Below are 14,049 nucleotides of genomic sequence, written 5' to 3' on the forward strand. Positions count from 1 at the left end.
CAACTCAAGAATCGCAAAAGAATATCATATGAAGCCCCAAAAGAAAATGCTCATATGAGGAATTAAAATAATATTTGTTCTACAAAATACCAGATACCATCTTGAATCATGCTAGCATACTACCCCAATCAACTAAAGTTTCAGGATGGTTTTTATAATGGAATGCCGGAGCTCTGTGACCATCAGATGTGACTGGTTAGAACCAGAGAAAAGCTCGAAAGAAAACCCGATGGCAAAAGGGTATCAGGATGTTATGAACTGAAAGTTCATCTTTAGTCTTCCTTGTCTCCTGGTTGATAACCCCTGTGGCTTTCACTCTCTGCAGCAGACCTGTCTCCACCTTCATCCCTGGCTTGAGTTTGTCTCGTCTGAGGAACATCTGCACTTTGACCGGTCATGTATAGCATAAGCATGAGAATAGCAACCACAAAGACAATAAGATAAACTGTTCTGATGCTTATTAGTGAGTTAATGAAGCCAATCAATGAAGGGCCACTAATTCTTTTCTCTATCGTTCTTCCTTCTCTATATCCTTCAAGAAAGCGACTTATCTGAGACCCTTGATCCTCATCTTCTAAGCTTTCTGAGCCTACAACCTAAATGAAAGATCATCCAATCAGCACATACATAAGAAGTATGTTGAACTGTTGTTTAAACTAGCTACTGAAGGAACAGTCTGTGAAGAAAGAGATAATAAAAAGCTCTGTAACAGCATGGTATGTGAAGCAGCACTTCTATACATGAACAGCCTACAACATTACCAGTATGCAACCAACATCCAAGTCAAAAAAGCACTTTTGACATATGAAAAATTATGAACTTCACTTAAGGATTTATTATGCCAAGAATAACTTGAAGGACCAAACTAAGCTTTCAATTTATATGCTAGCAGCCAGGAGAAAAGTGCAACCAACACAGTAATCTAGTACAGAAGCAAAATACATGCATAAGACAATGGACGCATGCTAGATATTACCTTAGCCTTGTATACATTGTTTATCTCACTTTGCGGAGTATATGGTTCGATACCAATTGTAATAGACTTAGAAAATTAAATCCTAAAAAATCAGGTCATTATTTTGACAAATGTGAGGGAAGACAGGACAAGGCCAAATGCTGTATATGCATGATATTCATGAGGTTCTTCCTGGCTTTTCCTGAACAATTAATACTCAGTTTCTCCTTCCAACAGCTTTCAGCTCCAATTTTTTGGGGATGCCATTAATTTTATGTAGCTAGCAGACCATGTATTTATTATATCTAAAGAGTCAAGTATGTATTCGGAAAAAGGGCAAATGGTAACACAAGTATATAGGGGAAAGTTATGCTGATAGATACATGAATAATTAAGGAAGCCTATGACTACTTACAGTTCTATACTTTTTATTTTTTACAATTTACTAAAAACAACATACTTCGGAATCATAGGGATAGCAAATACTTTGTGGAGCCCTCCAGCCCAACCACCTACTTCTAATATCAATATATCATTTTTCACAGGACAGCAAGTATGTGAATCCCATCAAACACAACCTTTATCAGTTTACTAACTGATCACTTCCTTTCACCCCGCTCTGGTCAGAGCTTGATTGTCAAATAAATTTGAGAACTAACTAATAGAATTATAAAGCCATGTGGTGAAAGAAGAAGATTAGAGTAATATAACCATTGCACAAAGTTGAGGATATGTAGCTGGAAATGTGGTATAAACAGAAATGACAGTTTTGGTCCATAAGGGATTTACAGTATGACGAATTAATGAGTTGATGAAGGAAGGTTTCTTGCCATGTATGATATGCACAGAATATCTCAACAATGAGGAAAGAACAAAGTCTCAGTTGACTCAACTCTTTATAAAGGTTTAGATAGGTGGAGGCATAAGGCAAGGTGTACATGCTAATTACAGTGAGATATGAGCAGTGTGTTTGGAGCTGCACAGCCTACCAATTAATATGGATCTCATGTTACCTTTCTCAGAGCCCAACATACACAACAAAAATCTGCAGTCATGTGGAAAAAAACTGTTTCGGCTACATTATGAATACCTATGTTGGTCAGTGCCCATGTGTTCATGCATTTATATATAGCTAAGTTAAACATATATGATAAGAAAAAAAGACACCCAAAACCCAAGAAGGGTGAAGGCAAGCATCGCTTTCAGGGCAACAAATGATTCACTGGCTGCACATCAATAATGAAAAATTGTTAAAGTTGATGTAATCCGGTGCTAACCATTATAGCTCAAAATAAAATGATGGCAAACACTCACGGACATGTAACTTTACTTTTTCCTTTTTTTTTTCAAGAAAAAAGGATGCTATGTTCAATTCAAAAAAGGATGCTAGTTTTCGTTCACATCTTTATGCTGATTCTACTTGAGGCTTTAGATGTATCTTGCAAGCACACCTCAATGAAACATGAATCAACAAAAATTTAGCTAAACTAACTCAACAACAAAGGTAACCACACAACTGTGCAGCATCATGCCATCTAATATATAACAAGAAAGGTCTTTGATGGCAGTTGAAAGGTGCTTGCATACTCGAAAAATCATATCTTCTAGTATCAACTTGCAGAAGGTGATGCCTCTAGATACATATATAGAAACCAGGAGGACACAGTCACCAGAACAGCTGCACCTTAGCTATTGATACATGTACAATGTTACAATACAGATTATGTGCTAGCAGATTTGCAAGCATAACAAAGCTGGAATGACGGTTATCAGTCAATACTTTTACTAACTGAGGGAGTATTAGCATTCTATCACATATTGATAAGTGGCAGTATGGATATTTCTATTGATCTTGTATGAAGAATCATGATGCCTAAGAATCTAAACAAGATCCACTAAGAAGATGGTAACCTAATCCAATTGAAAAAAAAAAAAAATCATATGATGAGCAGAAACGGAAGTAAATCTATAACAAAAAAGAAATCAACCATACATACAGTCAATTAAGCACCTAAAAGTCATTAAACAATATTTACCAGATGATAGTCTTCATTCCTGTCCCAAACAAGCATTATAGGCATTTTAAAACTCCTAGTGATGTCGAACGTATCGACAAACTCTTCAAATTGCTTGACTCCAACATATCCAAAAACTAAGTCACGATTTGCAGATGCAGCTGCCCTCAAAATTTTAATCAAACTCAAAGATTTCTCATCTGTCTCATCCTCCATAATTGTCAGCACAATTTTCCTTTCATCATTGGTCAACAACTTGAGTGTTTCAGGGTTAATGGGCACAGTAAGAGGCAACTGGTTTTGCCGTATAAAATCTTCCAGGAATTGCCCTGTAAGTTGAACCAAAGGACCTCAGAATACTGTATGCCATGGATGAAATGCTATATTATATGTGTGTTCAAGAGAAAAACAAATAGGAAGAAACAGGGAAAAACAGGGAATACATAGTCACTGATCCAATTTAATGCATGAACATGAATAAAGAGGGGGGAGGGCGGCAACAACATCAAGAACTAAAAACTGAGGAGAGCAAAAAAAAATGCAAGAATTTTGTGCAAGAAATTGCTGAGGACACCTGTATCAAAGTGCTTAAAGTGTGTCGAGAAAGCAACATTTAAATCTATAAGTGAATGGCCTTAACATGGTCAGTCACAGACACAATAATGAAAAATAGGTATGCAGTCTCCTCTATTCCTTGATCTAATCATTCAAGCATGCACACAAAATTTGACAAGTTATTGGCTAGCCTAGCTTTCTAACATGCAAAGTTATATATCAGGGCAACCAGATGAATTAACATTTCAGCCTAGATTACCTTGCATGGCCCCCATGTCCATGCCCAACCCATGTGAAAGTCCTTATTTAACTCACCTTCGAAAGGACCATAGAACACACTTTGCTCCTTATATTTGGGATGAAGAGAGACGAGTGCTGGAACTTTGTCAAAATCATATGCTACCATAATGTCCTCCGAGAAACCTTTTGCTATGGAAAACCATGCTTTTTTCTTGTATTTAACGGCTAGTTCAACAATTACAGACTCATCCAAGCCAAAGCCAATAAATATAGGAAAGTGTGTGCCAGCTGCTTCAACAAAACCATGAATTGCAGAATCTGACTCAAGAAGAGAAACATCAGGTGCAACAAACTTCTTTAGAAAACGAACAAGCAATTCAGCTTTCCTTGGACCAGTGTACTCAACAGGTATACCATGCATAAAGATCTTCAATGTAGGAAACCCACTGCATGTAGAAAGCCAAAAGGAAGAAAAATGTTCAATACGCTCAAGCTTCAGCATATTAATTGTAAAGGAAAATACTGCACATTACCTAAAGGGTCCAAAAAAAATAAGGCATAAGGTGCATACTCTATTTCATGTTTGGTAGCAAGTTTTCTATACTTGTCAGCATTTATCTTAGCAATCACAATGGGTTTGTCCAGCCCAGCTAAGATTGGAGCAGCTGCATCTAACTGCAAGTTAATAGAAAACACATCATCTCTGCCACTTCAAAATTTAGTAATACAAGATAATATTTTGTCAGTGGTACAAAATATATGAATCCAAATCAAGAATTTAAGATAATGGCTTCTAAAGAGCATCCAACAGTCTAATATAGAACGGACTGTACCCAAGAAGGCACCATCAAAAGCGATCATTTAAATGGCTCAGAAATCCAAAATTCTTTACCATTTATACGAAACAATACATCATTCAAAAAGAAACCTTAAGTAAACAGATTAGAGTAAGTAAAAACATATGGACCAAAACCAACAGAAATACATTCAGAGAAAAAGCATAAACTCCTAAGTTGTTACTCTAGTAGTATCAAGTAACCAAAATACATTTGATGCACAGTAAACCATAATCACCTCCCTAAAGGTCCTCATTTCGAATATTTGCACCAAAAGGCTACTAAAGGACAAAGCTTCTTTAATCTTTGAATAAAATTATTTCATCAAAATCCACACTTTTGTCTCACCAAACACATATTTAGGCAAAAGATCACCACAACCTCCACTCTATTATTTGTTCAAGTTTCAACCAGATCGAGCAATTAATTAGACCGTAATCCATCCATGCACAAAATTCGAAATCTAGATATCTAAAAGGAAAACAACAACTCCTAAAGCAAATACAACTCAGCGATCTATTCTTGCATGCTCCAACCAAATAATTTTCGGATCTTGGACTAATCCGACCAAATTCCACAGAAAAACACCATCTTTAATCTGAGAGAAGGAAATGGGAAGGAGAGAGATAGAGAGAGAGGGGAGGTATGGGGGTGACCTCGGGGGAGAGGCGCTTGCAGTGGCCGCACCAGGGGGCGTAGAAGTCGACAGGATGTAGTCGAAGGCGGCGATGGCGGAGTCGAAGTTGGATTCGTCTAGCTCGATGACGGTGCCGTCGGTGGGGAACTCGTGGGAGGCTGCGGGGGTGAAGGAGAGCGACCAAACCCTAGCCCAAACCCAGATCAAGAGGGGCAGCAAGGGCTTCGTCCGGTGGCGGTGCGTCGCCATGGCCTTCGCTTCTTTCCTCGTCCTCTCGGTGTAGATGGAGACCGCAAGGTCGTTGGATTCGGTAAGTTGCCTTCGCCCTTTGTTCCTTCTCTCTCTTGGAATGTTGACAATTTTCACTTCTTTTGTTCCCCATTTGGCTCCGGCATTATTTATTTATTTAAAATATCTATGTCCGATCTTCTTTGTGTTAAGAAGAGAGAGAGAGAGAGAGAGAGAGAGGATAAGAGTTACAAGAAAAAAAAAAAAAAATCTAAGTCTAGTTATCAAAATCAGTTAAATAATGATAATGATTTAAGGGGTACTTTGGAGATTTTCAAAAAAAAATGAAAACCATCTGATGATTGTGAGAGTATAAGTAGTCTACAAGGAAAAAAAAAAATTTAAGTCTAGTTATCAAGATCAGTTAAATAATGATAATGATGATGATTTAAGGGGTACTTCGGAGATTTTTCAAAAAAAAATGAAAACCATCTAATGATTAAAGATTTCAACCCTCACCATTTTTTGGGGTTTAGGGGCATTTGGACGTGATGAGGGGTCCGTTACCAAACCATATGATGCCCGTAACTGAATATGGATAACAGTACTCCAAATGGAGGCTTTCATTAGGCACAATAGTCGGACAGAACACAAAGAAAGAGAAAACAACAACATGGTGATATATACTAATTTTGTAGCATGTCAGCTCCATGTTATATATCCTTTTGATATCATGGGTGCATCAATTAGCATGGTGATATATAATCACAAGCATCCCCCCAACAAGAGAATAAAACTGGCATCCATCACATCAAGACATCAATGCCTCATCAAACTGGAGCAAACATGAAACAGAACCAGCAGCTGATTGCATTCATAAGAATAGCTGAAGCCAGCATTCCATTTTCCTTTATTCTCCAAGCTAATGTTCAAATTGGCGCATGAAAAGGCTATTAGGAACAAGCAGGGCCCAAAAGAATTTGGGTGTTCAAAAATACACCATAAGTCCATTGGCTCATGCTAGGTTGATCAGGCAGCAATACTAACAAATTGAGATGCAGATCAAATCTCAATTCAGACCCCATTCACAGAAAAAAACAAATGCATCCAATTATTCATAGTACCATCATTTAATTATTATGGAAAACTGAGTCTCGGATTAGTCACGACTCAGGAGCAAACATTGCTAGGATTATCAAATAACAGAAGGAAACATGCAAAGACTCGTTGCTTCCAGCGTGTAGAGTACATCATCCAGACGCCGTCTTCCTCTGCTGGAATATGACGGCAATAACTGGAACAGCCGCACCAATGCTGAAGGCCGACAGAACCGCGAGTGGTATCTTCAGTTTTTGATGCTTCATACGATCCAGGTTGTACATGTGCTTTGCGTGCAGGTAGTATGCCTCATCATGACCATGCCCTCCCATTCTCTTCACCCCAGTAGCATGCAGCGCTCGAGATGCTGGAAAATATAAAAACTACTTGTTTCAGAAACTAAAATTGATGAACCAAACGATCTGAAGCAGTGTCTTATCCGCTGACTTGAGTCAGGACCCAAACAAAACAACCAATATCCAATCTCCGTTGGATAACACGAGTGAAATAGGCGATCAGGTCATGAATTTACTCGTATTCACCCAGTTATGACAATTGTTAGCCAATCATTAAGATGGATCACCTCAAAAATGATATAGGATTCAAGGATCCTCCACAAAATGAAGTCGCTTGCTAGCTAAATATTTAATAAATAATGATAGATGGCATCACAATCAACATCAACAGCACGGTTGCCTCTAGAGTTACTATTTTACATAATGATTTTTTAAATAATATGCAAAGTTGCAATTCTTTGATAAATTTTGCCTTTTGTAGAACATTTACATCAAAGTGGCCATACGTACCATCCAAGAGAACAGAAAAGTAGAGAAAAATACAAGAGCTACTCTCTTGGATTGCCCAAATCGCATAAAGTTGCATAAATGCAATTCAGTCCATAATTTTTCCATCGAAGCAAAATAAATGTCAACAAAGAGCAAATTATAAAATCAGAGAAAATAATGGAATGATCTCTCAACCATTTTGCTTATATTTTCATAATGGTTTCCCATGCTGAGAACCAGTAAGTTCAGCATTCAAATGGCTCACAGTATATGCTGATGTAGCTAACCTCAGAGCCTACCATATGAAACAATCTATGAGATAACAAATACTTGCATATTGATCAAACATCTGCATGCTAAGCATACTAGAAGAATTTACAAGTTATTTAAAAAAAAAAAAAAAGATGACGAGTTGTAAACTAGAATTACATATTCACCATTTTAACAACATTGTTCTTTTTATACAAGTCTCCAAACTGTACTTACTCTGTATGGGTAACTTTGTCCCCAATTGTGGAAGACTATTAAGGATCCAGGAAATGGATCATCATAGCGTAATCCCAAACCATTCTAATAGCAAAGCTCCAAAGGATACAATGATTCATGATACCAAGTCATGAATCTTCCTACCAGTACGCAATATCTATCAAGGACTAAAGTTTGTAAACTACCAGGGATTAACTGATGAGAATGCCTTGAGACTATAATATAAAACATATAAGAGGTTGATTCACTGGTTACAGCATGCCGCATGAACTGGAACTCTTCTGGTTACTATAGCTTACAATTTTTTCTTCCATTAAGAACTTCTTTCACATGTCACACTGCAGGTAGGCCACATCAATCCACATATTTTTACATCTATCTTGATATGGAAATAAAGCAATCCAACTATATTCCCACAATAAAAAAGAATTGCATCTGATATTTTGTCCTTGCGTTTCTAAAACCCTTGTGCTATATACAAGATCCTATGTAACACATTTCATTTTTACTTTATCAGGTAAGCATGGATTATATTAAGTCCTAATCCCTATCACCTAACCATCCATAGTTTGGTTCTAAATGCTCATTAAAAATAAATCACAACAAGGGCACCATCCAATAAAGGATAGATTAAGGCATGTGCTATGTACTCTTCCACTCTCCTCATGATGCATATGCCTCTTACTAAGAAGTCAGAAAAACCTAACCCATGCACCCCAAGGCACCTTTCGAGCATCTTGCCTCAAAATGTGAAGCAAACTAAGCTGAGAAAATACTTTTAGTCAGCAGTAAAACATCTAAGTTGTGATATATGAGAAGGATAAAGTGGTCATGCTGGCCCTGAAACACCACAATTTGCATAACTCTGCTATATTCAAAAAAATAAAGGAAATAACTAATGAAAGGTTCATATAGAAGAGTCCTAGAATTATGTAGCTAGATCTTTTAATCAAACTTGGTTAGGTTCAAGTTCCATTTCATGTAATGTAGTCATGCAAATGCCACAGGAGAATGAATCTCCCAATTAATGCTCGAGTTCATGGAAAGAATAGTCCACCAAAAGCATGTCTTCTTATAGTATTTAATTATTTATCTTCATCTGCCAAGGAATATGAGATGTCAGAATGACCATTTTCTATTCCCGCACAAATACAAAAATCTATAAACAGCAAGGAGATGCAGCCAACCAGCTAATGGTGGGCCGAACTATATTTACTCTGAAGTGTGTTTATAAGTTGTTAATGAATTATATTCCCTTAGCAATTTTTGTCCTTCATTTGAGTTACTTAGTATCAAAATTTCATTTATTTGTTCATATAATCACGGACATGTAGTGGTGTGGATACATCTGTGGCAGAGAAAATGATAGAATTAGAATTCGTCCCTCTTGCATGAAAGCTCTATGCAAATTGCAATCCATTACATGGAACCACAGAGTACACAACTTAATTTGGTAAAATCTGGGTGCAATATACAATCCTAATGACTGACGAAACTGTTGAGATTTGATGTTATCAGGAAGTTCCCAGTATTCCACATGTCCTTCACATGAATCAGCAATAGTTAAATATACAACTGCATCAAGTAAAAGAATATTATCTAAAATACAGTCTCTACCAAGGATCAAGCCCATATTCTCCCGCTTAGCTGCCAACCACTTAGCCACAAAGGTAACTTTGACATTTATGACATAGTGGTGTTTTATTATACTTCTTTAAAACACATTCACATCATAAAAACAATATATGTCATATGTTATTTATTAATTCTTTTTTTATAAAAACAAATCCTTTATGCTATGATAAAAAAAATGAAATATTACCTTTTGTCTTCATGATATTTCAAAACTTTGCTCTTTAAAATATTCAAAAATATCAATACATATAACATATTCCTAAAACTATACATAACCCTTCTCACAAGTTATCTATAAAATATATTTTTTATTATTTTTATATGATATAATTTTACTATAAAAATTAATTTCTAATATTTTTTTAAATTTTTTTGATATAAATACAATTGAACCAATGATCAAGATATTTAGTTGAATCAGTTTAATAACAATAATTTAGACCCTCACCCATTAATTGTGCATTGTGTGTGATTTTGATATTGGATTCCCTTTACAGCTATGTCATTCATGTTGGTTTTCATTATTAAAATCCACTCGAAATTCAACCTATATCTGAATAATATCTGATTGGAAAGAAAAAAAAAGTAACTGACATAACTAACATCCGATTTGTATCCATATCTGTTTAGAACAAATATCAATACTAATCTTGATATCCATTTAATATCTATATCCACTGAAAAATATGGACATGAATATGGATATACCAATGTCTGCCCCATATCAGATACGCTTTCAGCCCTATAATAATTTGGATGATGTTAATGATGTCAGAATGTCATGTGCTTCTCGACTCGTGAAGAGGTATAATCAGTAACATGGATTTGGTGTTTAAAGAATAATAGAAATTACAGATAAAGAATGACATGAAAACACTGCAATCATGAAATTCATTTCTGAAAATTCCAAAGAACATAAAGATCCCCAAAGAATGGTAGTATATCATCTTGCAGATAAACAGTATAATATTTATCAATCATCCAACATTACATTTGCATATTGGTTTCAAAAGTTGGCATGAACTCCCTTATTCTACATGCCCAATAAAAAAATCTCCAAAAATATTCAGATACTGAGACTTTTAACTCTTGAGGTTGACAAAATCTGAAAGGAAGAGTACTCGATCAGATCTTGAAAGGATGACTTGTCTGAAGAGGCATAATTCTGTCTAGCTAGCAAAGCTACAATCCACGTTCTAATGCTCTGAAACCAAAACCTAATTTTGAGAGGTAACCTCGAGCTTAGAGGTATATAAATACACACACACACACACACATATACATATACATATGTATATATATGTATATGTGTGTGTGTGTGTGTGTAACACGATCTTTAACTTGAAAAATGAAAGCCAATCTCTGACCATGTTTATATAGTCCCAGAGCTTGTTGAAACTTGAAGGTATTGTGTGGACACAAAAGCTTGACTGATCATCATTCATACTTCAGACGAACATCCTCACACGTATACAGGATTGGCGAGATGGAAGAAACTTTCATAGAGAAGTCCTATCTATCTTTCTAATCTGCTTCATAGAGTGAAATCGACCCACAATAATCTAAAAGAGACCTATCAGGACGCTTCACCATCAGGACATACTAGTGCCGATAGAACAAAATGATCTCTATACTAAATGCGCAAAACTGAACAAAGACGTAATGAGACTACTTAAGCATCACAACGCAGCCTGCTGGAAAGCAGCGCATATGAATATCCTAGAAACATGATATGATTTGGGAAAAGATATGAAGAGACACCCAGAATTCAGCAGCTCCAGTACACAGTCGTTGAAACCTAACAAAAAGCCAAAAACTATAGTTTATAATATGCCTGCTTCTCTGCTGCTAAACTGAAACTGCAATAGCATTAATGGTCTGGTATAAAGTCATTCTACGGGATAGAAACGCATGCGAAACACCCGGAAAATTTACCAAAAATCACACTGAATCGGGAGCGAATCTGATGCAATAATCACATGAACTTTTTAGCGTTATGTTTCACCACTCCTGAGTAAAAAACAAATCCATAACATATGCACAACGAATCTACCAAAATGACAATGGATCTTTAGAATAGGGACCGTTTACTCACGTGATATACTCACGCCCTAACATTAAATGTCGAAGGTTTATCATCTTTCATACAGATCCATCCAAAAAAATCCTTTTTCGGATCAAAAAAAAGACGTAAAAAAAAAAAAAAGCATCCACGCCTGACCGAAGTTAGAAAATCGCCAAGAATAGAGAAATCCGTCAATAGAATATGATCAAAAGAAACAGGTGCCCGAACGAGCTAGCAAATAATAGGTATTAATCCCAAGGTGAATAAAATCACGGAGCGTGAAGGTGAAACAAGACGTCTCTATGTTTGATTGGATCGGAGGAGATCAACAGATCGAGTAGAAAAAGGGGAAGGCATTTACAGGATTTGGAAAGGGCGGCTTCGGAGGATGTCAACAGCTTGATGCCGGATCGGAGTCCACGGTTCAACGCCATGGTGGTCGCCCGAAGATCTCCCCTCTCTCTTTCTCGCCGGCGACGCTATGGAACCCTAAGAGTGGCTTGTCGACTAGTGGACGAATTAAAAGAATTTTCTTTTGGTCCGAATTAAAAAAATATATATAAATGGAAAATAGGACAAGTGATTAGAATCCGATCCGATCCGATGATCGGATTTCAATATTAGACTCAGACTCAACCTATAAAAGATCGAATCGAGTCGGATTAGATTCATGATCAAAATGTTATCTATTAGAAGGTTATATATATATATATATAGCTTCGTGTTGTGCGCACGTGTCAAGCAGGTCGTCGGAGACCGACGCTCCGCCCACGAAGTATTGCCCGCTTTGGCTGGGTCCGGACCGGGAGCGTGCCCGGTGGTCCCACCAGGGGTTGTCCCGCCCGGCGTCACGCAGATGGCCTCACGGTTTTGTCCTTGCATTGGGGTTACCCGCAAAAGGCGCCTCATGAGGGAAGGTGTGCTCGTATCCCTCTTAAGCACATGCACACACCAGAGTTGCCCGATGTGGCAACACTTCGTTAATCGAAAAAGATGAAAGATGTAATACAAATATAGAGCACGGTCTGCTGCAGTACAGTCAAAATAGCTCCTACAGCACTCATAGGACTGGATTTGGGGCCTATTGCTTGCATTTGCTCGTATAGTCTAATTGCTTCATAACCATATCCATTTTGAGCTAACCCATTAATTAGCATGGTCCATGAGATTTGGTTCGGATGCGTCTCACTGAATTGCATCTGTGAGAACTTATCTTTGGCCGCATGGACCCATCCACTCATTAGAAAACCCAAAACAACCGAATTCCATGAGACTACGCTTGGAGGCACACTCTCCAGCTACATCCCATGGAAAATTTTCAAGGCCTCCCCACTCAGGCCATCAAGTCTCTTGAATTTGAATACGAATCCGTAAGGATATTTGTAATAACTATATCTAATTCCAAATTATTTCTAATGCAATGACCATGCCCAACTTGGCCGAGTTCTGGCATTAAGGAATTAGGCACAAGCTGATAAGGTAGATGCGAGGGATACAGACTCAAATCTAAATTTCTTCCATATCATCCGACAACAATTGAGGAGGGCTTTTTCAATCTGTCCATCTTGCACATAAGTCGATGTCAACAAGTTCCCGGACACGACAACCATATCTGGCGGAAGATGACCTCTGCCAGTCCCAAGTTGCAGTAGAAGTTCGTGATAGAGCTACCCAGAATGTCATCAAGCTCTAACCCATGCGAGACTACGATTGCATGACCTTGTCTACATTCATGAAGAGCTTGTAAATTTGCTGATGGAGATAAGAAGCTTGCAATTTTGACCCGAGATGGCTGAATACATGTATCATAAAATAGTTCCACATCCTACAGGTCCAAATATCAAGTTCGGATCAGGTAAGTCACGGAGGATTAAATTTAAATTAACACCGAAGACGAAGGGGGTTTTAGTCGGGGAGAGTTAGGATAAATTTGATTGGATGGAGTTTCATTTTGATTCTGATTTCAGAATGAAATGAAAATGATTCAATTTATTTAAAATTTAAAAAATAAATTAAAAAATTTAATCATTCTGATTCTGTTCTCAATTTGAATGCGATCAAATAATTATTAAATAAATTGGATCAAAATTTAATAAACACACATTTGATTCAAAAAATAAAATGGATAATATTTTAGGACCCGATCCAGTTGTATAAGTCCTTTAAAGTGGATTGGATCGGATCCAAAGAGGTTAGGTGATGAGTCAATCTGGCCCATTTGCAACGCCAATTAACTGGGTCTTGATCAAAGTAATAACTTTGCTTGGGGGTTCCACGGTACGAGCCCTATATTAAATTCTTACTGGTCCATACCAGGCGTGCCGGGACTAGCGAAAAATTAGAGTAATAAATGCTGTAACTTCTTGTCGGGTCTAAAATGCGAAATAAGTTTCATCCGTTAAATTCGAGCAACTCTGGACAGAGAGTTGACAGGTAAAGCTGTTCGTGGTCCGAGCTTGAACGTAAAAATGTTCAATTTTAAATAAGTCCGGTCCGAAGCCGAAGTAAAAATGA

General features: G+C 37.2%; 2 protein-coding genes across 2 annotated transcripts; both read right to left on the reverse strand.

The window, feature by feature from the left end:
• Positions 1-29: 29 nt before the first annotated feature.
• On the reverse strand, positions 30-5,635 carry LOC105051856 (protein disulfide isomerase-like 5-2). The gene is given in 6 exon segments (XM_010932493.3): positions 30-596; positions 2,992-3,299; positions 3,841-4,211; positions 4,337-4,440; positions 5,258-5,310; positions 5,313-5,635. Coding segments are annotated over 6 exon segments (1,335 nt in total). The 5' UTR covers positions 5,488-5,635; the 3' UTR covers positions 30-272.
• A 921-nt stretch (positions 5,636-6,556) lies between these two features.
• Positions 6,557-12,060, reverse strand: LOC105051855 (uncharacterized). The gene is made up of 2 exons (XM_010932492.4): positions 11,897-12,060; positions 6,557-6,931 (listed from the first exon to the last, which is right to left on the reverse strand). The coding sequence occupies exons 1-2, from the start codon at positions 11,967-11,969 to the stop codon at positions 6,717-6,719; spliced, it is 288 nt and encodes a 95-aa protein (XP_010930794.1). The 5' UTR covers positions 11,970-12,060; the 3' UTR covers positions 6,557-6,716.
• Between the last annotated feature and the right edge of the window lie 1,989 nt (positions 12,061-14,049).

The sequence above is a fragment of the Elaeis guineensis genome, chromosome 9 (genome assembly GCF_000442705.2).
Source record: "Elaeis guineensis isolate ETL-2024a chromosome 9, EG11, whole genome shotgun sequence".
Classification (NCBI taxonomy): Eukaryota; Viridiplantae; Streptophyta; class Magnoliopsida; order Arecales; family Arecaceae; genus Elaeis; species Elaeis guineensis.

Coding starts and splice junctions, on each gene's coding strand:
- LOC105051855 (XM_010932492.4), bottom strand. CDS start 11,969: ATGGCGTTGAACCGTGGACTCCGATCCGGCATCAAGCTGTTGACATCC. Junction 6,932..11,896: donor AGCCGCCCTTTCCAAATCCT/GTAAATGCCTTC, acceptor TATATTTTCCAG/CATCTCGAGCGCTGCATGCT.